At 40.1% G+C, this 23,401-nt stretch overlaps 1 protein-coding gene across 1 annotated transcript in view; it reads left to right on the forward strand.

The window, feature by feature from the left end:
* The window catches only part of CRISPLD1 (cysteine rich secretory protein LCCL domain containing 1), a 53,558-nt gene that overhangs the window by 15,651 nt on the left and 14,506 nt on the right, over nucleotides 1–23,401 (forward strand). The window contains exons 3-10 of the mRNA XM_026662664.2: nucleotides 11,322–11,440; nucleotides 11,593–11,725; nucleotides 14,582–14,697; nucleotides 15,401–15,501; nucleotides 17,428–17,607; nucleotides 17,709–17,769; nucleotides 17,893–17,959; nucleotides 18,960–19,090. Of these exons, the coding sequence (XP_026518449.1) occupies nucleotides 11,322–11,440; nucleotides 11,593–11,725; nucleotides 14,582–14,697; nucleotides 15,401–15,501; nucleotides 17,428–17,607; nucleotides 17,709–17,769; nucleotides 17,893–17,959; nucleotides 18,960–19,090 (908 nt within the window). The remainder of the gene's footprint in view (nucleotides 1–11,321; nucleotides 11,441–11,592; nucleotides 11,726–14,581; nucleotides 14,698–15,400; nucleotides 15,502–17,427; nucleotides 17,608–17,708; nucleotides 17,770–17,892; nucleotides 17,960–18,959; nucleotides 19,091–23,401) is intronic.

The following is a 23,401-nucleotide window of genomic DNA, read 5'->3' on the forward strand; positions in this document are numbered from 1 at the left end:
AGGTCAGGTTTTCTAAACCTTTGATCATTTTTGTTGCTCTCCTCTGGCCACTCCCTAGTTTGTCCACATCTTTCCTAAAGTGTGGTGCCCAGAATTAGACACAGTATTCCAGCTGAGGCCTCACGAGTGCTGAGTACAGTGGAAGAATTATCTCCTGTCTTTGACATATGATGCACCTGTTAATGCATCCCAGAATGACATTAGCCTTTTTATTTCCTACTCTATCATGTTGTTGACTCAGATTCAATGTGTGATATGCTTTAGCCCCCAGATCCTTGTCAGTAGTACTGCCTACCCCATTATTCCCTATTTTGCAGTTGTGCATTTGATTGTTGATCCCTAAGTGTAGTACTTTGCACTTGTCTTTATTGAATTTCATCTGTAATTCCCTGGATCCCCTTTGTTTCCCTATTTAAAGATAGGTATTATGTTTGCCTTTCTCCAGTCCCCTGGGACTTCACCTGTCCTCCATGAGTTCTCAAAGACACTTGCTAATGGTTACTAGGTTGCTTCTGCTAGCTCCTCATTACCCTAGGGTGAATTTAATCAGGTCTTGCAGAGTTTAATACATCTAACTTACCTAAATATTCTTTAACCAATTTTTTCCTTATTTTGTCTTGTTCCTTTACCCTGGTTGTTAATATTAATAGAATTGAGTATCTGATCACCATCTGTCTTTTTAGTGAAGACTGAAACAAAACAGGCATTGAACACCTCAGCCTTCAATACACTGCTTTATGCCTTTTTTTCCTTACCCAGAGTATGTGAATTTCTATCTAGCTATGTAAAATGTTATTTCAGTATTCTATCTCCCGCTAGAAAGTGCTTTGGGATTCTGTTTGAAGGTGTTACAAGGTAGAGAGATGCTGCACAGTTCTAGTGCATGAAAGATTAACTCAGATCCCTGCTTGTCACATGGGTGATCAAGGATGAGGGCATAACTGCAGAAGGAAAGTGGCTGTGTAAATGGTTCCTTAGGAAGAAGGGTATGTTTTTCTTCTTCTTCTCTCAGCTGACTAAAAAGCTGGAAGGGTCTCTGGCAATTAGGACCCATTGTTCTGAGTGTCTTTGTTTGTTTGTTTGTTTTGTTTTTTGGAACTCCTTTTTTATAAATCAATAAAAGCAAGCCCTAAGGAAAGGGATTGAAACTCTGCCACTGGTCAGTATTATTCACCTTCTTTGGCTGGGGATTCTGCCCATTGGCCTACAAAAAGGATGCCCTCAGTGCTTAATGTGTAATGAAAGAGGTGCCGGAGCTCAAGCAATTTTTTACATTCATAACTGATGCAGCGAGCTCAGATGTGCTGGGGCTCTGAACTGCTGAACCTAGAGGTGCTGGGGTCAGCCCTGACAAGCCCTGACACAAATTAAGCACTGGCTGCCCTATACAGATATATGAGCACATGGTAGCAACAGGAAGAAATGAAAACAAGTGGCTGCACACACAGCTGCCAGACTTTAGAATAGTTGCTGTGAAGAGAGTCATTATTACAGTTCATTGTTGAATATTGAGCCAGGGCGATGTTAGGAGTGTTAGAGCTCAAATGCTTGGTCTCCTAGGCTTTAGACAGCAGGTAACAGATTGACTGGGATTGCTGAATGACTCAGTCCCAACTTCTGGAAATTTAATTTTTAAAGTCCAATCCTCTTTTAACGCCTGTCCTCTCAGTTACATCAGTCGGTTTTAAAATTCATATCTTGGGTTCTGAATAGTAGTAATGAAAAGGTGCTCCTCTTTTCCACCTGATGCTATTGAAATCAATGGCAAAATTCCCATAGACTTCAACAGAATCTGGATTTGGCTTCATGTTAGTCAAAGACAAAAGCAAAATTTGGCAAGCTATCTGTTCACTATTAACAAGCTTTGAAGGTCCAGCTCAAGAGTCTGATTAAATTGATATTCCTAATACCTTAATTTTGAATAGAGAAGTTGCTTCACACAATTGATTTCCATAGAAGCATGCCACTCTGAGGATGAGCTCTCATGCATTGCAGTCATATACATTTTTGAGATTTGTATTCTCTTTGCAGACCTATTGCTAAAGTAGACTTTGCATCAATAGCCACCAGCAACTTTGCAGGCTATGTTTTTCTGATTAACCCCCAAACCAATATATATATTTATCCACTTAAAAAGAGCCTTGTCCAGACAGATGTAAGAACAAGATCCTGTGTGGTCTTTTCAGCGTGTGGATTTTTCACATCCCTGAGAGACATAGCTGTAGCGATGTAATTCCTAGTGTAGACCTGGCCTGAGTCAGTATAATGATTGTCTTCTTCCTGAATGCCATATGAGTTCTGACATGAACCAGAAAAAAAAATAAATCTGAAGGCTTGTCTACAGGGGGACACCCAAGAAAATTTAATCTGAATTAACTAAAGGTGTGAATTTGAAGTGGATTAGTTAAACTGCATTAAAGCCCTGTGTGGAAACCCTCATTCAAAAGTAAAGCGGCCTTAATTCAGTTTAGTTTAATTCAATTCCAGAGTGAATTAAGCTAAACCAAATTTAGACCACTTTAATTTTCAATAATATCTTCACAGGGACCTAATCTACTTCACATTCACACCTTTAGTTAATTTGGATTAATTTTCCTGGTTGTAACTCTTTATTCCACCACCTTCCTATATGCCAGAAATATGAGAGAAAGATTGACAATAGATACTGTTATTAAGAAGCTTAGTTCTGTTGTGTTTTCTGGATAATTTTACTTCACTGAATGTGTAATAATATGTTCATGTAAAATATAATTTTATGTGAAATTGTTGTATAGTGCCCAGAGCAAGAATAAATGAAATAAAACACACTTTCCTATTAATCCTTTTTGTTTTGATGGTAGAGGTAATTTTTCATTGCACTGTAGATGGATAGCTCTACTTGATGTCAAGAACACAGTTTCATCTAGGAAGGGGCCATGGTCTTAATGTATTGCCCACTCATTTCTCCACAATTCCCCCCCCCTCTCTCCTTTCCAAAAGAATCCATTAACCGACTGAAACCATCTGATAGACAAGAAAATCACCATACTCTTCTGTCAATATGCTGTGGTAGCTAAGTGCACTGTCCTCTTCTACTGGTTGGTCCATACAGAGAATAAGATTCATAGATTCTAGGACTGGAAGGGACCTCGAGAGGTCATCGAGTCCAGTCCTCTGCCCTCATGGCAGGACTAAATACTGTCTAGACCATCCCTGATAGACATTTATCTAACCTACTCTTAAATATCTCCAGAGATGGAGATTCCACAACCTCCCTAGGCAATTTATTCCAGTGTTTAACCACCCTGACAGTTAGGAACTTTTTCCTAATGTCCAACCTAAACCTCCCTTTCTGCAGTTTAAGCCCATCGCTTCTTGTTCTAGCCTTAAAGGCTAAGGTGAACAAGTTTTCTCCCTCCTCCTTATGACACCCTTTTAGATACCTGAAAACGGCTATCATGTCCCCTCTCAGTCTTCTCTTTTCCAAACTAAACAAACCCAATTCTTTCAGCCTTCCTTCATAGGTCATGTTCTCCAGACCTTTAATCATTCTTGTTGCTCTTCTCTGGACCCTCTCCAATTTCTCCACATCTTTCTTGAAATGCGGTGCCCAGAACTGGACACAATACTCCAGTTGAGGCCTAACCAGCGCAGAGTAGAGCGGAAGAATGACTTCTGGTGTCTTGCTCACAACACACCTGTTAATACATCCCAGAATCATGTTTGCTTTTTTTTTTGCAACAGCATCACACTGTTGACTCATATTTAGCTTGTGGTCCACTATAACCCCTAGATCCCTTTCTGCCGTACTCCTTCCTAGACAGTCTCTTCCCATTCTGTATGTGTGTCAGTTTTCAACTCAGATGGTAGAGTCAGATGCTTTTGGTACTTAGGTTCAATCCCCACAGACCACTTATCATGTGGGGGTTATATTATAATACTTATTTTAAATGGGAGCACAATGGAAGCAGATGGCTGAGGCCTTCTTCCATAAAAACCACAGAGGAGAATTACTTGAACTCCTGAATGTTTTGGAGTAACTTCATGAGTGGTGTGTGTGTGTGTGTGTGTGTGTGTTTGGAGGGGAAGAAGATAAGGAATTTGGCATTATTTGCTGCAGAAGCAAAGTTTATATGCATAGTCTCTCTGCTTTCTGGTTGGCTCCAGATCTTTCCTCAGCTCAGTGCCACTTACATTTTCTTTATGACCAGGTTTCACTTCAAAAATGATTATCTGCCAAACAATTGCCTATTTTTTTTAATATACATTTTAGTCATGACTATTCATCAGGACAGCTCATTTCCTCTTTTATCGTGTCAATGAATGAATTAAAATCATATTAAATTAATATCAAACATTAATATTGTATCATGTGCCAGATATAGCAGTAAAATGGGCAACTTGATAGAATTTAATTTTATAATTAAAATGTGTATAAAAGGAAAATCAACTCTAAGTGATATAGCTTTGAACAAAATATTGTAAACTTTAATGACCTTACAGGCAAACCGGTAAAGAAAGAGATTGCATTTATATTGTGTTTTTTGTTTCGCTTTTTTAGTTTAAGTGATAAAGTGAAGAAGTAAGGCTAATGTTTGCAATCAAGCATGTTTTTGCTATTAAGTTAGTGAAATACACTTGTGCTGAAAGAGGCGGTAAATAAAAGAACTGAAACCAAATAGTGTGTGTATAAAGACACTTGACCACAGAGTGTAATAATCAGAAATTTAACTGTTTTATTAATAATATATGGACTCAGCTCATCCATACATACTAAGATTCTACCATTGATGTTAAAACAAGGAGATCATAGGTGGAAGATTTATCCAGCTGTTCTGGCTTGTTGGAGAACAACAATTCTTGAAGTGACTTTGCATTATATAATGGACTGCTTAAAACAAGTTTAAAGAGCATCAAAGAATATGGAGAAATTTGTATACATTATATGAATGTTAAACTGGACAGTTCATCAGCTAGCATAGTGTTGATGGAGAAACTGCAAGTTGAGCAAGAATAACTGCAAAATTGGCCAAGGTATGCTCCACAAACAGGCCCACAGAAAGCAACTTGTGGAGGTAAATTGCTGACCCAAGCAAGCCAGCCGCTGTTCAAGGTATGTCCCAAGATGGTTGTACCAACAGTTAGAGCCTAACTGATTATCTTACACAAGCTGGTGTGACAAGATGTTACTCAGAGAGACTGGAAAATTCCAGTTGCAGTTTCAAGAACTCAAAAGCTGATGTCCTATTTCGTAATTGGATGGTGAGAGAGGATGACTTTCATTTTCGCTGGACATTTCAAATCTTAGCAAGAAGTATGGGACACTATCTGATTGGTCCATGCCAGCACTTCCAAGAAGAGAAACCAAGTTGGGTAAGAACCAAGAAATAGGATAAAGTGTCTTGTCTCCTTTAGCACATTGCTTCCTGAAAGCAGAAGACACCTGTTGAGACAGAAGACTGAGGTCATGGGCTAGTCACTGGTGGAGTCCTCCTAATGAAATCAAGTACCTGTCTTGGATAAGCACCTTTAACTGTCTCTCTATTTTCCAGCAATTCATTTTGCCCCCTACCACTAAAAGCTTATGATAGTCATATCATCCTTCTTTGCACCTGTTTGCATTGTCGATGCCTGCTGTGAACAATAACTGAGCTTAAGGTTGGCAGCTGAATAAAGATCTGATAAGTAATATAGACTTTCTCTTGGGTGGTGACCCAAATCAGTCAGTTGACCACTTCCTGAAATGGAGTACCTGATTAGTAAGGAAGTAAACATGCTTTTGCATGTGCTCTAAAGATAGTCAGAGATATTGGAACAGGTTCTAATTAAGATGGTTGTAAACTAGCTTTAAAACTGAACAAGTTACTGTTAAGTAACATTGTAAAACTGTACATTTTGTCTACCATTGGTTATGGTTTTGTACTGCCTTTCAAGTTCTAGGTGTACACAGACATAAAATGAGACCAAATGAGCAAGCTTCTTGTCCTGTACTCCATTCTGTATAGTCTATTATAAATGTAGGAGTTTTTGAGGTAGTTAAGAATTTTAGTCAGATCCTGGGGCCAATCTTACTCCTTAGGAAATAGGTTAAAAGGGTTAATTACTATAGATTGGGAAGAACAACTTGGTGAATTGGCATGTAAGTAATTGATCAAAATGTGTTGTGATCTAGCTTTGGATTGTTTTTCCTTTGTGTCAGCAGCACTGGAGTTGATCATCAGTTGGCACAAGTGAGGTCCTATTCTGAGTGACTCTTAATCAAAAATCTAAACAAAGTCACCTTCCCAAGATAGTAATTGAGTATATGTTATTTTCTATTGTGATTGTGTAATTTGATTCTGAAACCTGACTGGTTATATCCACCAATTTTCTGGTTAGTGTTAGCCAAAGCATAGTCAAATACCATTTTTCCTTTTTATATCCTATGCTATTAGTTGCTATTGTTACAGATATTTAATAAACTCTATAAAATTAGTTTCAACTATTGCGTCCTTTTTCTTTAGTTATGCAATTGAAATTAAAGGAACCCTAAGAAAGGTGGCACAGGGAATCAGTTAAGCAGTTGATTAACAAAGGTTTGTTTTATACCCTATTCTTTTTATAAAACTTATTCAAAACTAAATGGGTGTAGTAATTTCTGGAATTTTCATTACACATTTTTCATCTTTTCAATGTTGCTTTGGATGATCTGATTTTTGAGAGAGTTGCTATGAGCTATTAAGAAACTCAAATGTTTTGCAAATGCATTGTAATGAAACTGACTGAACTTTAGGCATCAAATTCTTTCTACAAAGTTTTACAAGTAACCGAAGTTATCAGAGCTATTATAAAACATTATTTGATAATTGGATTATATAATTTATCAAACAGATTAAAGAGGTTTATTTTATTGTGCCAAATGCTGATGTCCTGACTCCAATTAACTTGCTTGAGGAAAAGAATAAAAAATTAAATGTAACTCGTTTCCTCTCACTTAGAGCTGGTTGGATTTTTTTTTCCTGTAGAAGATTTTTACTTTTTATCAAAAGAACTGAAAGTTGAAAATTTTTAGCTAAAAACTGCTTAAAAACAATTTATTTCTAGCATTTGTTGTTACGAAAAATTGTATCTCTTTTTGAGAGAAGACGCTTTCCATTAAATTTTTCATTTAGATGATCATCCATGTTTTTGTCAAAAAAATTAGTGACCAACAATTTTTGACCAGCTCAACTCTGGTTGTCACCTCTCCTCAGCTGCTAGTATGTACTGTACCAGGGACTCTTTAAGCTTCTCTTGTGTGACAGTCCTTTTTTGTAGGTCGAGAAGGAACGGCCAAAGAGGGGTGATGGTATCATTTCCTGGCATCCATCTTAAAGAGATAATCCTCCAGACTGGGAGATGCAGAGGGAAACCCAAGAGAGAAGCCATACTGTCACAGCCCCTATACAACTGGGCCTTGCTCACCTTTACTGCTAGTGCTGCCACATCCCTAAAGGAGAAACCCTGTGTAAAAAATCCCACCTGGGTTGCAGACACTCCAACAAAGCAACCTAAGCAGCAAAGACACTGGGCACCAAAGTGGAGTGATTCTTTGAGTTTTTTCTATTTGTAAATGGAGTATGGGGCCACACTAAACTCACTAACATTGGCTGTAGATTGTTCTAAGTGACTTCTTGTTTATCTGTTTCATTTGCTGAATATTTTTTTAACCTCCCGATCTAAGTTCCTCATCCTCTCCGCCTGTATCTAATAAACGTGCTACTTTGTGGCATATACCATTTGATAACTTCAGAATCCCAATCTGACTACAGAATTGTGGTGTTCCCCTTATATTGTGCAGTTTGTTTGTTTTCCTGGAGATTTTCAGTTGGAAGCACCATCTGCTAATATAAAAACCGTAATCCAGGGATTACCCCAAGGCCACAGCTTTAACCTCTGCAACATTAAAACCTAGAGTAGTTATGTATCAATAGTCCTCAGAATGTGTCCCATTATGAAACTTTGAGGCCCCAATCCTATGACAACTTTGGCTGTTCTCAGCTGCTCTGCCACAACAGATCAGCCCTAACCCTGTAGACCCAGGCCCTAGAGGATCTCACATGCATAGAGGGATCTTCAGTTGGAATAGAGCTCCTACAATGGCTCATAAACCACTACTCTCCTGCTGCTGCAGTATGGGCTATGGCTGGGAGGCATGCCTAAGGCATCTCTGAACCTCAGTAATCCACCGCTACTTGAATGTTTCCTTGAATCCATTGGCAGCTGGTGCACGTTAGAGCAACCTAATCCAGGAGCCTGGAGCAGGAGAGAGCTGTTCTAAGATAGGGAATCTGCACAGGCCGCCTTTGCACCCGCTCTACTCAGCCATGCAGCGTGTTTCTCAACTGCAGCTGAAGATGTAGCCTAAGAGCAGGAAGAATTGTACATTCTTATTTTTGGTGGAATAGAGAGGATATTTTTTAATGTGAACAAAGAAGAGATGAGAACACTGCACTATACCTTCTGGCCAGAAAGCATTTTGAAAAATGGAAACATTTCAGAAACTTTTTGAAGACTATACAATCTCAACAGTGCCCTGGAGTACAGTTGTTCATCTGTCATCAGCAGTGACAATTAATAAAATGTTTTCATCAGAGACTGTTCTTGCAGCTCTCTGGATGGATACATTTCATCATTCTCTGCAGAAAATGTATTAAAAGTCACTTAAGCATCAGCTTTAGGTCTTGCTCGCCAGCAGACACAAACAGACTAACTAGATTAGATCTAGCAATAAATCAGAATTTGATTTTGGATTGACTGTATAAAGTATTTGAAACTTCTGAAAAGGAAGATGGTAAAATTCTTTTCTGTGTGACTAACTGCTTTTAAGGAAGAAGACATAATCAGGTCTTCGGAATAGAATGTTAATATAGTTTGGGTGGTTCTTTAAAGAATAAAATTAAGCTTAGTTTGCCTTGGAGACAGAATATTCTAGAGATTTGCAGGAAAGAAGATTACACTTTGTTTTTGTATTAATGCAAAGCACATCCCTAAGATCTACTTAGTAAGACCATCCATATGGGTAATTGTTTAGAGTGCAGTTTGGATTTAAATTTGGACAGGGCACAGAGTTCAGAAAATATACGAAACAGCTTGAACTAGCCATGTTCACGTTCACTGAACTAAATCTAAATATAGCAAAATCTGAGCAGACTTGAATGGAGTAGCATTGTCACAATGCACATAGCAAAAGCACAGTGTAGTGACTTTTAAGATGCAGCATTACCAAGTCATGCTGCCATCTCAGAATGCTACATAAACTGTACTGCCGTTGATTTATAAGGCATGATTAAAAGAGCTAACTCTCTGTAGTCTTCTACTCTCACCTCAGCCAAGGCAAATGTGCCAGAAGAGCAGAAAAAATGCTATAGGGACCTCCTCAAGGCTAATATGAGGAAATGCAACATTGATATCAACTCGTGGGAACGTATAATCCAGGATTGACAATAATGGAGAAACTCAGTTCTTTGAGAATCAGATGTGATTACATGTACCAGAAAAATGGAAGTGCCAGAGCATGCTCTGGCCCAAACCAGTACCCCACGTTCACCCTCCCTGCTCAGAAACATATGTCTGCAATGTGGCAGAGTCTGCGACTCTAGAATAGGCCTTGTCAGTCATCAGCAGACCTACTGATAATTTGAAATCGACAATCCATGAAAGACAATCATACTCAAATTTGAAAGATTCCCGATGATGATGGTTAAAGATAAGATAGAAGCCACTGTGTTAGACTTCTTGAAAGAAGTTTTTGTACTCTGAGAGACAGTTTTCAGAGACTGGAAAGGGGAGATAAAAGTTAAAGTCTCTAAACTTCTTGGTAAAATGTTTGCATAAGCAAAGGCACACTGAACTTACAATAAGTGTCTGGTTACTAAGGTTGCAAACAACCAGATCTGCAACATCGTAGGAAGATATGATGACAATGAAACATTGACTGAAGATATATTATGACTCAAGAAATTTGGCTGAATTTCATGGGACATGTCATCTTCCTATGATGTTGCAGATCTGGCTGTAACCATGGTAACCAGACTCTTCTATATTCTTCAGCTCTAGCTTAGAGTTTTCAATTTTTAGCTCTGCTCTAGATTTTAGATAGCAACTCCAGCTTTTGCATGGGAAGAGGGGTTAGGAAGCACTGAACTTTTTTTTTTTTAAATAACACAAACTCATTTTTAAGAAACTGCTAGACCGAACATACAAAGGAATAACTTTTGTTTTCCATCAACAAACCTATTTACTTCCTAGAAATATTCCAGTTTGCCGACCTGAGTAATTTCAGCTCCAGTGAATCCAAGATAACTTTTCAAATATTTGGAAGCAGTTTCTGTAACTACCAGTTGAGAGAGAAGTCAGGCAGCATTAATATGGTGCTTGAACTAAAAACGGAGATACCTGCTCGACTTTGACAAAAGCCTCTTCTAAAATTAATATTGCATGGTTAGTGCAGTACAGACAGTACAAACATAGGTAAGATGTGGTCTCTACTGGTGATGTGCATCAGAGAAAAGGTGGGTTTTCACATATGGTTGGAAGGAGAGGGAAACTTCCAAGTTACTGTTTCCCTCTCAGCAATAAGCTTAATCTGACAATTGCTTCTAAAAGACATTGTGATAAACAGACCATAATTCATATATCAGTTTATTTTACTTTTCTAAAACACTTTGGAATGGACAGAAATATTTTTCACTTAGTGGCATAGTGAACTGCTTCACATGCTGAACATAACCTATTTTACCAGCCTAACCATACAGCCAAGACAGTCATTTTGTTTATATTCTGGAAGCGTGCACTATTCCTCAAGTAGATGTTTGCATTGTATGTTATTTCTACGAAAGCTGATTATGAAAAAGGAGGAGAAAAACCCTTCATTTCAGATAAACTATTGGATTGGGGGGGAACCCCTTATTCTGAAAGTGTGAAGGATAATACCCTTTTGGCTAAGAATTGTGCCTTCTACTATCCAAGAAATCTCAAAAAACAGACAATATAATTCAGCTCAGAAAGTTGAACTGAGCTTGTCACTTTCATAATTTCTCTTTCCTGCACTGAACAATGCTGCTGAAATTGTTTAGGGGGGGGGAGACATTTTTTAATATTGTGAAAATATTTCTATTACATCATGGTTTTATAAAGAAGTTTTTTTCTTACATAACCCAAATGGGGGATAAGCTATTTAAAGCTGCCTTTTTAATTGAAAAACAAGAAACTTAAAAAAAAAGCAGATTTGCTGAAATTCTTTTCAAATACATGAAATAGCCACAAAATATATCTCTTGTCGTGCTTCTTTTTTTTTTTTTTTTTTTCCTCTTGAACTGTAGGTGTGGGATGTAGAGCTGGAGAGATCTGCAGAATCCTGGGCTGAAACTTGTCTGTGGGAACATGGACCTGCAAGCCTTCTTCCATCAATTGGGCAGAATTTGGGGGCACATTGGGGAAGGTAGTTTAAAATACCATTTTATCTCAAACAATTTTGAATCATAAGGAAATCTATTTCTTATTTAAAATCAGAGTGATGAAAGATACTTTTTTTTTTTTAGGGTTGTTCTATAGTGGTTATAATTTTATTAAACATTGTCATTATTTTTATAGATACAGGCCTCCTACATTTCATGTCCAAGCATGGTATGATGAAGTGAGAGACTTTACCTACCCTTATCCTCAGGAATGCAATCCCTATTGTCCTTACAGATGTTCTGGTCCTGTTTGCACTCATTATACACAGGTATGTGTGTTTGGTTTACCACACAGTTATTCCTGTTTTTCAAAGTTGTAATCCCATGGTACCTCAGGAGGACAGCATTAGGGAAATACCTGAAAGAAAATGTGGGAGCACCATGTTCCTATGATTCTTGGGAGCCAAAGTCTATAGTCCTTACTACCTTTTCATTCCGTTTCTACTCTTATCCATTCACGTTGAGTAAGGACCTTAGAATTTAACTTATTGTTAAGTTTAAGGTTAGCCAAATATGTTCCACTGAAGGATGTTTGGGTCTACTGAATTCATCACTGGCTGTAAATCAACACAATAGGTGGTATGGAGTGGGGTTGTGCTGCATATCTATTGACTTCCTGCAGCTTGGGGATGTACGAGTGAGAGAGTGAGAATTCCACCTTCTCAACCTATGCGGGGATTCCCTACAAAGCCCAGTTATCAAGGATAATGGGGGTGCGGTTGTGTGAATTTCATCCACTACTTGCAAAATCCTCTTCTCAAGTCCACTTTGCAGATTGCAGATTCTGCACTTAGCTAGTTGACAGCAAGGGACGTTTCATGTGCAGATACACAGTAGAGATTTATAGTGCAGAAAAGAAAGAAGAGATTTGTCCTATGAATAATCAGGAACAAACATCATATAGGAAATAAACCACCTTTTATATAATAATACTTTATTATAGCAATGGACTTAGGTTACTGCTATTGTAGCAATATTTTGAAGTGGCATAGTATCTTCTGTTTTCTGTATGGGTCCTGTCAACACCTTGACTATCATGTGGGCTAGGTGGGGTGAACTCTTTCTGAGACGTTCCCACCATATTGCCTTGGCATTGACAGACAACTTCAGGCACAAACCACTGCAGCCATGTATCAGTAAAAGTAGTATTTAACTTGAAGCCTAAGCATAGTGGTGTTAAAAACGGATAAATAAAAAGATTTGAAAAGTACCAGATTGCACAGAAATAACCAAACAGGATAACAAAAAATTGTTAAAATTATACTTAGTCACTACACTGTCCCAAATAACTCCTCCTATCTAGAACATGTTTTTCAGTTCGCAAAGTCTCCTTTGCCTGAATGTTTCCCCATGCTGTGTACTGTATGCTTCTAAGTCAGGGGTGAGCAAACTTTTTGGCCTGAGGGCCGCATCGGGTTTCATAAATTGTATGGAGGGCTGGTTAGGGGAGGGGGTCGTGGCCCGGACCCCACCTCCTATCTGCCCCCCTGGGACTCCTGCCCCATCCAACACCCCCATCCAACCCCTCCTCTCATTCCTGACGGCCCTCCTGGGACCCCTGCCCCATCCAACCACCCCTTCTCCCTGTCCCCTGACTGCCCCCGGAACCCCTGACTGCCCCCCACCCCCTCATCCAACCCCCCTCTCCTTCCTGACTGCTCCCCGAGACCTCTGCCCCCATTCAACCCCCTGTTCCCCTCCGGCCGCCCCACCCCCTATCCACACCCCTGCCCCCTGACCACCACCCCAAACTCCCCTGCCACCTATCCAATCCCCCCCCCCCCTGTTCCCTGTCCCCTTACCGTGTTGCATAGAGCCCTGGTGGCTGGTGGCGTGGCCGGCTTGAGCTAGGCCACGCTGCCGCCGCTGCCACCACGCAGCACAGAGACCAGGCCAGGTCAGGCTCTGCAGCTGTGCTGCTGCAGGAGCTCACAGCACCGCCGCCCAGAGCATTGCGCCAGCAGCGGAGCAAGCGAGCTGAAGCTGTGGGGGGACAGCAGGGGAGGGGCCGGGGGTGAGTCTCCTGGGCCAGGAGCTCAGGGGCCGGGCAGGACAGTCCCGTGGGCCACAGTTTTCTCCACCCTCGTTCTAAGTCCTGACCTAGGAATTTCTCTGTCATTTGGCAATAAAAACAAAAAAGTATTGCTAACTTCTACCAAAGTCTAATATGTCCAATTCTGATTTTTTTCCCCTTAAGTACAACCAAATCATATTTCCAGCTAGAGCAAAATACATGATCCTCACATTGGACCAATATGCACACACAATTCTAGACTGATTTCTAGAAGCCTTGAAAATGATTTCTTAACTGAAGTTCTGCCGACACGGTAAAGGACATTTGTACGGAAGGCTTACTGTCAATTTTTTTGCTAGTAGTAATTTGCATGAGTCCATTTTACCTAATATTAAGACATGTTTCCTACTAAAGTTCTTTTAGAAACTTCCATAGATTACCCTTCTCCATTACAGGCAGGATCCCCACCACATGGGTATTCTTAGGCTGTATCTACACAGTGCGCCACTGATGGTAGGGTGTAGAGTATGTCTGTAGCTACACACCACAATGAAAAATGAGCTGTGTCCATCCTAGTGTGTAGCTACACAGGTCAGAGAGAGGCTCAGGTGGGGGAGGCAGAGAGGAAAGATTCTGGCAGCTCCCTGCTGCCGAAACCTTTTATTGCAGCAAAGATAAGAGCCTATCCTGGCAGTGGGAATCCTCCAGAGCCTTTCCCTGCTGCTGGAGTCGTTCTCTGCAGTGGGAAAAGGCTCTGGCACTTTCCTGCAGTGGAGAAAGGTTCCAGGGAGCTGCTGGGGTCTTTCATAGAATCAGCATTACTCAATTGATGTCATTGGAACAACACAGATTCATACTAGCCAAAGATCTGACCAGCAGCAACCAATATACATGACCCTTGGTATTGAATGTTCAAAAATTAAATAGTTGAATTTCATGTATGAGTGTCTCCCCTGTCCAAAAGTGTGTGTGTGTGTGAGTATGAGAGAGACCAAAACATTGCTGCTTTTTTTGTGATTTGATTTTTATAATTCAGTGTTTCATAGCTATGTTTGTTTTGTGTTAAACACTCATTTAATTTTCACATGTATTCTTGTTTCCTGTCATCTAGGTGGTATGGGCCACAAGTAGCAGGATAGGTTGTGCTATTAACTTGTGTCATAATATGAACATCTGGGGACAGATCTGGCCAAAAGCAGTCTATTTAGTGTGCAATTATTCTCCCAAGTAAGTATATACAGTAGGCTAACACTTTCTGTAAAATTTATCTTGAAAGGGGAAAATACTTCATAATCCAGGAGATAATCCCACAGAAAATCAAGCTAAATTTTCTATTTCTGTACAGCCACAAAAAGATACTTTGTTTCTAATGAAGCCGTACCTGAATGAAGCAAAAACAGGCTGTTTGTTTTCTGGCCTTTCTTTTAGTGCTCTGGGGTTAGAGACCTTTATTTTCCGACAAAATGATACATCAGACCACAATAAAGCTATCTCCCCATTGTTATTTTAGCAGATTTATAACATTACCAAAATAAACAATAGATTCCTCATTTAGAGAGCCTACCATGCCTAGGGTAAAATTGTGCCTTCAGGTGACTGAAGTCCAGGACAGCAGGAGTCCCATTCAGTTATGGTGGAGGAATTTAGCTTAGGTGGCATACTAGTAACAGGGTCTCACCTGATCCAACACTGGACCATGCTACTGCCTCAATTTCCCCTTCATGAGTTTCTCAGTGACTGAACCCAGACTCTTGTAAGTCAAACGCCCCTTTGGGGGGCCTGGTTTATTATAACAACATCACAGTTCAAATGTCAACATAAATAGAAACCGGTTTTTCCTCATTTTGTTTGACCACATATTGAAATGATGTTAATATTAACGATGAATGCAATTATGCATATTTTTTTAATTAGCATTTTTATTTTTAAGGGGCAACTGGTGGGGTCATGCTCCTTACAAACATGGCCGCACTTGTTCTGCATGTCCACCTAGTTTTGGAGGAGGCTGCAGAGAAAATCTTTGCTACAGGGGTATGTACCATTTCAACAAATGCAGCTGCAATTGGATTTTGTGGTTGGATACCATAAATGTAACATTTTTGTTTACTCTCTTTATTATGCTCTAAGACAGTGGAGTATACTATAGTATAATTTTGCTCAGGCAACTATTAAAGGCCTGATGTTGTGACAGTCTGGGCCCTTTTTATGAAGAGTTGTGTGCTGAGTTCCCACTGACTTCAGTGGTGGTTGAAGGTGTAGGATGCAGCTGCATACTGTTTACATCACTTACTGATGAGTAAGGCTAAGATTTTTTTTCATGGTTATTTTTAGTAAAAGTCACGAACAGGTCATTACTTTACTACAAATTAGTTGCTATCTGGTCACCCTATGAAAAACCAGGACAGGGGGTGGGGGGTAATAGGCGCCTATATAAGAAAAAGTCACCAAAACCGGGACTGTCCCTATAAAAACAGGACATCTGGTCACCCTACTTCAAATAACTGGGGGCAGGGCTAGGAAGGCAGGGAGGAATGGAGTCCCATGGGGCGGGGAGGGGACAACTGACATGCTGAGCCCCCCACCAGGGCAGGGGGCACAGCCCTGACTCCAGTGGCCGCAGCGGGGGTACAGCCATGCACACAGCCCCTGCTCTGCAGCTGGCCCAGGTGTGGGACAGAGCTGCACAGCCCCCAGTGCAGTTCCTGCCAAGCCCTGTCTCGGGGGGGGGGGGGGGGGGGGCACAGGGAAGCTGCAAGAGGGGTGCACGGCCCCCAGCTGCAGGTCCTGGGAAGCCACGGGGCTGGGGCGCACAGCCCTGGCTGCAGTCCCGCCAAGCCCGGGATGGCACAGGCCTGGGGTGCACGGCCCCAGCTGCAGCCCCCCAGAGGAAGCAGCGCGGCTGGGGCTGCAGGGTCCTGGCTCCAGCCAGCCCCACTTACAGGGCAGGGGATCACAGTCCTGCTTCCTCCTCCTGAAGACCTAGAAGTCATGGAGGTCCAGAAAGTCACGGAATCTGTGACTGCCGTGACCTCAGTGATTAAATCGTAGCCTTACTGATGAGTCACTGAAAAGTCTATGTAATAATTTGTTTAACTGGAAATTCCTGCTATCTCAGCAAAATACCAAAGGGGATTCTATAAAGGAAAAAAAACAGTGTCAGCAAAAAGAACATATTCATTCCAGTAAAATGCCAGCTTGCATCATTATTATCTTCTATATTTTTCAAAATTGTATTAATTACATTTTGTAACATTAGAATGAAGCATATTATGGGGCTTGTATTTCTTTCTTTCTTTTTTTTTTTAAATATAAGTGACTTTGAAAATTACTTACATTAATACTTTTGAAAAGTAAGATTCCTGAATACAGTTCTTCAGCTGTTCAACTGGGTCACAGTTGAGTGCCTAAATCTAGGTACCTAAATAAGGGACTTACGCTCAGATGTGAACACCTCTGAAAATTCGGATCCTTATTAACTTACCTAGAAAAGGGCCTAATTTCAGGTGGATATAGATTTAGAAGCCCAATTTCTTTAATCATAGCAAGCTGCATTTAAAAGGTTGGTTAGGTAGCATCATGTGAAGAAATACCACTATTGGTCTATGGATTCCCTCATGACAGAGGGAAGTTACCGCAATAGAAATATTGCCAGCACATTCACACTTAAAATTATGCTGTCAGTGCTACAAAGTGAGCAAGACATCCATGTAAGACACCAGTAAGGTATACTGTGTATGTTACCAAACATCAGCTATTCATCTAGCTGATGAATCCCATGAGTCAATGGAAGGATCAAATTTTTCATTTTATTCATCTCTTTTTAAACCGTTCCATGAAAACAAAATATTAAAAGCATGAATATTCACAAAAGTTGCCACATTTATGTCAGTGCCGTTTACAAAAACGGACTAAAAGCTGTTCTGAGAAATTATTTGTCTCATTCATTCACTAAAACAGAGGGTTCAGACAGGCATTACTCCCCTCATGAGCCAGAGGAGGAAACCAACGAGATTGAACGGCAGCAATCCAAAACACAGGATAGAACATCACCGAGTCGATCCAGGACCCATTCACCTGCAGGCTCTACAAGGAGCGATGATAGTGAGAGAAATGAAGTAATAAGCACACAACAAATGTGTAAGGAGTTTGCATTTTTTTTCATATGCCAACTAATTTGAACCAAGTGGTACAAAAAGCATTCTAAAACATTTTAATGAAACTGGCTTTTTGTTGTTTAGCTCAGATTGTTTCTTGTGAAGTAAGGCTAAGAGACCAGTGCAAAGGGACAACTTGCAATAGGTATGATACATTCTACAGTTTGCCTATCTGAGATTATTCTAAACAGTTGTGTGTATGTTAACTAAAATATTTTCCCTGTTGCAATCATAGGATCTCAAACCAATTTGTATTTTAAATCTCTAGGTATGAATGTCCTGCTGGCTGCTTGGATAGTAAGGGCAAAGTGATTGGAAGTGTTCATTATGAAATGGTAAACATATATATATTTATTTATTTTTAAAATTGAGTTTAGTATAGATATAATTAATGAAATTCTGTCTTTTTAATTTGGAATATTAGCTAAAATGTGTTATCAGCAAGAATGCATTCTGAAGAAGTTTATGCTCAGAAAAGTAAAAAGCCTACTGCAAATTAAGGTAGCCTCAACCTGGTCTAGATTTGTTCCTGCACTTCTGAACATGTAATTTTTGGGTATATAATACCTCACATTTTTCCACATAAGCAGGATTTGTGTGTGCAGATCATTTAGACAGCTATAAATCTGTACAAATGCTGTTTACAGTTTTGTGGGTGTATATTTATAGGCTGCTTTTGGGAATATGGGTTTAGATGTATAAATTTAATCCTTAGTTTTAAATATCTGGTCCTTCAGCTTTATTCTGTTGCATATCATTGTGGGGCACTAGAACAAAAGGGAGGAGACAATAGACACTATGAAAACGTATGCTTTCATTCTGAGTTATAGGAAAATGACATTTTCTTCATGTGGGGTGGTGGCTGTCCCAACTACATTAAGCTCAATAGGAATGTCTGTGGAGGCTTCAGCCCCAGCCGGTAATGCTACCTATGCTAAGTTTGGTAAGGGCTGGATTCAGGACCATGCTCCTACGGCTTTGCCTCGCTTTGAGGGCACAAGCAGCCAAAAAGTGGTTTCACTGGCTACCTCTGTGTAGGGAATCCCCAAGTGGTGAAGGCCTCATGTAGTGACTCACCACTCACCCTCCCAGTCCCCAGAGGGTGTGGGCAGGAAAAAAATGGTGGATTTGCTACTATATGTGACTGATCCCTGACTTTTGGAATAGCTTGATGGGCATGAGGACTGCAAGGCATAGGATTGAGTAGCTTTAACAAATGCAAATATTGGATATTGGACACAATTGTAATCAAGAACTGCCTTTTCACATTTAAAATATAATGGAAAATAATTGTTTTACCTGACGTGGAAATGATTTTCTTGCTCCATTTTTTAGCAATCCAGCATTTGTAGAGCTGCCATACATTATGGTATCCTAGACAACGATGGTGGTTGGGTTGATATCACTAGGCAAGGAAGGAAAAACTATTTCATCAAATCTTCTAGAAATGGCATTCAGTCAATTGGGTAAGTCCAAGATTACTGATACTTTGAGTGCTTACAACTAAAATGTGTGATGTTTCCAATATATTGCATTTTTTTTTTTTTTTTGCACCTGAAATAAGTCACAATAATAGTTTTCCCATATACTTTTTTTCATCCTGAAGGATCTGAAAGCATTGTAAAAATGACACATTCTGGAATACAGGTATCATTCTGAAAGTGTAGCCATTCTTAAGAGCATACTGCAAAATGACAAAACAGCTATGGGCTAGGAAGTGACAAAAATGCTGTATCAAATAGAAGAGGCAGGGAAAATGTATAATGGTTGCCCTTGGCAATTATGTCAGATAGTCAGACCTGAAGAAGAGCTCTGTGTAAACTCAAAGCTTGTCTCTCTTACCAACAGAAGTTGGCCCAATAAAAGATATTAACTCACCCCCTCCCCCTTGTATCTCAAATAGCTAAATTAATATTTATGATTAAATTACCTCAATATTTGCAGCATTCATCTATTTCTGATACAAATGTAAAGATGTACCTACAAAGGAACAGTGCATACTGAAACTGAGTTAAGGCAGGTCTACACTACAGCTGGGATTGACGTTCTGAGATTGATCCACCGGCGGTCGATTTAGCAGGTCTAGTAAAGACCGACCAAATCGACTGCAGATCGCTCTCCAGTCGACCCCTGTACTCTACCCCCGATGAGAAGAGTAAGGTAAATCAACGGAAGATGTAGAGCCTGTAGTAACTTGACCTAAGGTAGGTTGACTCCAGCTACGTTATTCACGTAGCTGGAGTTGCGTAGCATAGGTTGACTTATCGCAGTAGTGTAGACATAGTCTGAGTTAAAATGATCTGCTCATCCTGTGTAACACTGGTACTGTAATGTTTTTTTAAGAACTAACCATGGCAGTGCTGCCTAATTTTAGGAGATTAATAATATTGTTTATACAATATGGGTTACAGGCTCACCAAATAATCTGATCAGAAGATAACAAGGTTCTTGTCCCTGAATCAGGCTACACAGAGTTTGCAAGGACCCTTGGGATGTATGACAAGGACACTCATACTGAGAACAAAATACAGCCTTAAAGACTTTTATTGAGATAAAAGTAATCAAATAGAAATCAAATGGAAAATCATCAGAATTACAAAGGCAATAATATTGTTTTAGAGGTACATGTGATATATACTGGAAAGGTTTCTAGATTAGCATACTCACACCCTTCCTTGATAACCTGGTGGAAAGAGACAAAGGACCAGCCTTGCCTCTTGCATGCTAAGAGAGTCCAATGGTTCAGGTTCCTCAGTTCTCAAATGGGTGGTGAATAACTTAGGAGAAGCTAGAGCTAAAAAACTATAGAAAGACTATAGAAGCTAACTTAGAGTTTTACTTCACTGAGTAACTTGAGAACTAAGAATTAAGAACTAACAATTAGGAATTAAGAAACAACTACAAACTAATGAACTAACTGAACAATGATGAACTGCCCTTTAATATGGTGGGTTACCCTTCATATAGAACCTGAGCACTATGTGTCCTCCTTCCATGTCCAAACTGAATTTCCTCACCCACAAAGTATCAGGGTACATGTACTCTATAGGCTGGCATGTTTGAACATATTAATGACATATTCAGACCTATTAATGACCATTCACTCATTCTCACATCTGTTATTTCTGGCCGATCCGGTTATTTCCATGTTCTTTGGGTTGTACCTGCAAAGTTTAAAGAGGGTATGAACTTAGGTAGCCCCTACCTGTACCAACTTGATTGAGCAACCTCACTTATCTATGTTAAAGGTCACAAATATATAATATCCTTTCTGCTTTACCTCATCATCACCTATCTAGGCTAAAGGTCTTGAACGTATGTATGCTAACTTGTCTTAACTCAACATACAGGATGTGGCCTGTAGTTTCTTTGAGTTATGGCCAAAAATACTCTAGTACAAATCTGTAAACCTATTATAATAAAACAAATAATCAAACCCATAAGAAAAGCTATATAAGCAAGCAAACAGGCTAGCCCTGTAGGGCTACAGTAGGCAGAATATTCTGTAATAATTAGCTAAACTGGAATTTTCCCAGGATACTGGAGCACATCCCTCTCTGCTCTTCTGAAGAGTGCTATGGGATCTTTAATAACCATAAGAAATTGTATTTAGAAGTGAATCACTCTTACTACGTGCTCACATAAAACACGAAAGTACAGCTATTTAAGTAAATGTTTAACAGTTTCCTTACAAGGCTAAGTATCTGTATGTGAAACTTCAGGCAAATTTACAATTCTGTACTTGGCACAACCTTTTACATTTGCTAGTGATGGGATAACTTAAAACACTCTGGAGGTCTGATTCAGAAATGTGTGGCAAAGTTTGGATCCTTATCTGGAGACTTGTTGGAGTGATTGTACAGGAAAACAGGTCCAACTACTTCTCAACTTGTAAAAGAAAACAAACAAAAAATGTGGTGGGTGGGAATGGAGGATATAGTATGCCAGGGTTCAACTATGGCGCAGCATCAGTACTAACTCTTTAGAATACTAAGAGGTTAATGTTACTTCAGTGTTAGAATTAACAAAGTAGGGTTCACCCTAGCATATTATGATGAATTGTCAGTTGCTGTTTTTGTTCATGTCTATCTTGTATAAACCGGGATGTGGAGTGGATGGAGCCTGGCCTCTGACCCAACAACAGGCCAGTGAGGTGCACACAGGCTGGTGCAGCTGAACCAGCACAGAGGATTAATCCCAGTTTACTTTCCACTTAGTACAAGGAGAAGCAGGGGCGAGACTGGGTCTGAGTTCTCGTCCTGCTCTGATGTGCTGCTCCTTACTCAGGCTGGATTGCCACATGCAAATCTAGTCGTTTTTCTCAATGATGCAAACCTGAAAGAAGATGAAACAGCATGTGATTAGCCAGAGGACATTACTTGCAGTGTGAATATTTGTAATACTGACCTCGCTCCCAATACTGGTATTTTTAAGCATAAAAGATATCGAAAAGAAAATCCTACAAACCATGACTGACTTTATATAGCATGTGGGAATGTAATCTAATACTACTTTTACTACCTTGGTAAGGGAAAATGCAATAATGTCCAGCTATAATTCACATGCTTCTGTGTGTATAGAATAGTGTGCAGTATTGAAAAGTCCAGAGCAGGGTTACGATGCTAAACTAGGGATTGGACAGAATGTCATGTGAGGAAAGGTTTCCTGAGGTAAGGCCCGTTTGTCTGGCTCACTCTGTACTTTGCATCAGCCATGCAGCATAAAGAGGACAGAAACTGGCTTCGTCTTCCCAGGTGGAGATTATCCCAGTATGGAGGAACCTCCAGCAAGCATACAGCCAACATAGCTGACTGTTACCTAATTTTCCTTCAGCCCTTGATGTGCAGGGTGGGAGCATGGTTAGAATGCACTTTGTACAGTCAATCTCCAACTGGCAGAAGTCCCCTTGCATGCCCTAGCCAGATGGTATAGATTAGAGCAGACTCCAGGTCTATCTAATCTATGTTGGGGCAGGGGCCATGGTAGAGACAGCCATAGGAGCTATGAACAGCCCCTCGTTGCTGTCTCTCTGCTGTGCCCAGTGGTGATCAAGCTAGCATGTCAAAAATAGAAGTGTAGCTGTGGCAGCAAGAGGGGCTAGCTGCCCCAAGTCTGTACTTAGGGTCTTGGACAGGACCATACTTAGGGCAGGCAGCCCCTTCTGCCACTTCCACCACTACAGCTACACTTCTATTTTTAGTGCTCTAGCTCAATCAAGCACCGGTATGTCTACTCAAGCTGAAAATTATACCTTCCAGCTTGAATGTAGACACATCCTGAGTGTGTTAGATGGTCAAGATGAAGCTAGACTTGAAATCAGACTAAATTTTTTCCATTTTTTCCCTCTATTGGGGTTCACCTTGACCAGCTAGCACATGTTAAAATACAACTTGCCCTGTCTATGCCACCACCTTTATCCTAGTCTAGGTGTACCCTAAGGGAGCAAGGATCCAAACTATTTATATAATAGGTTAAAACCAACATCTTGTATTGCAACTGGAGGCAAATTGGAAGACAGTGGTGACTTTAGAGCACATGTGCAATTACCATCCAATAGGAATAAATAAATTAAATAAGCAGGCAAACCATTCCAAGTACAGGATGTAGCCCAACAAAAACACATCACAGTAATCCATTCTGGAGATGACTAAGGATTCATCTCCTCCTTTAGAAATTAAACTTACCAAAGTCAAACAAGGTCATTTACTTCTTGGTTAAGGGTGTTGTAAAAAACCCAAAGATTTTAGGACTAGTAGCAGATCCCTTGAGATGAAGAA

This window comes from Terrapene carolina, unplaced genomic scaffold (genome assembly GCF_002925995.2).
Source record: "Terrapene carolina triunguis isolate 2854851 unplaced genomic scaffold, T_m_triunguis-2.0 Scaffold58, whole genome shotgun sequence".
Taxonomy (NCBI): domain Eukaryota; kingdom Metazoa; phylum Chordata; order Testudines; family Emydidae; genus Terrapene; species Terrapene triunguis.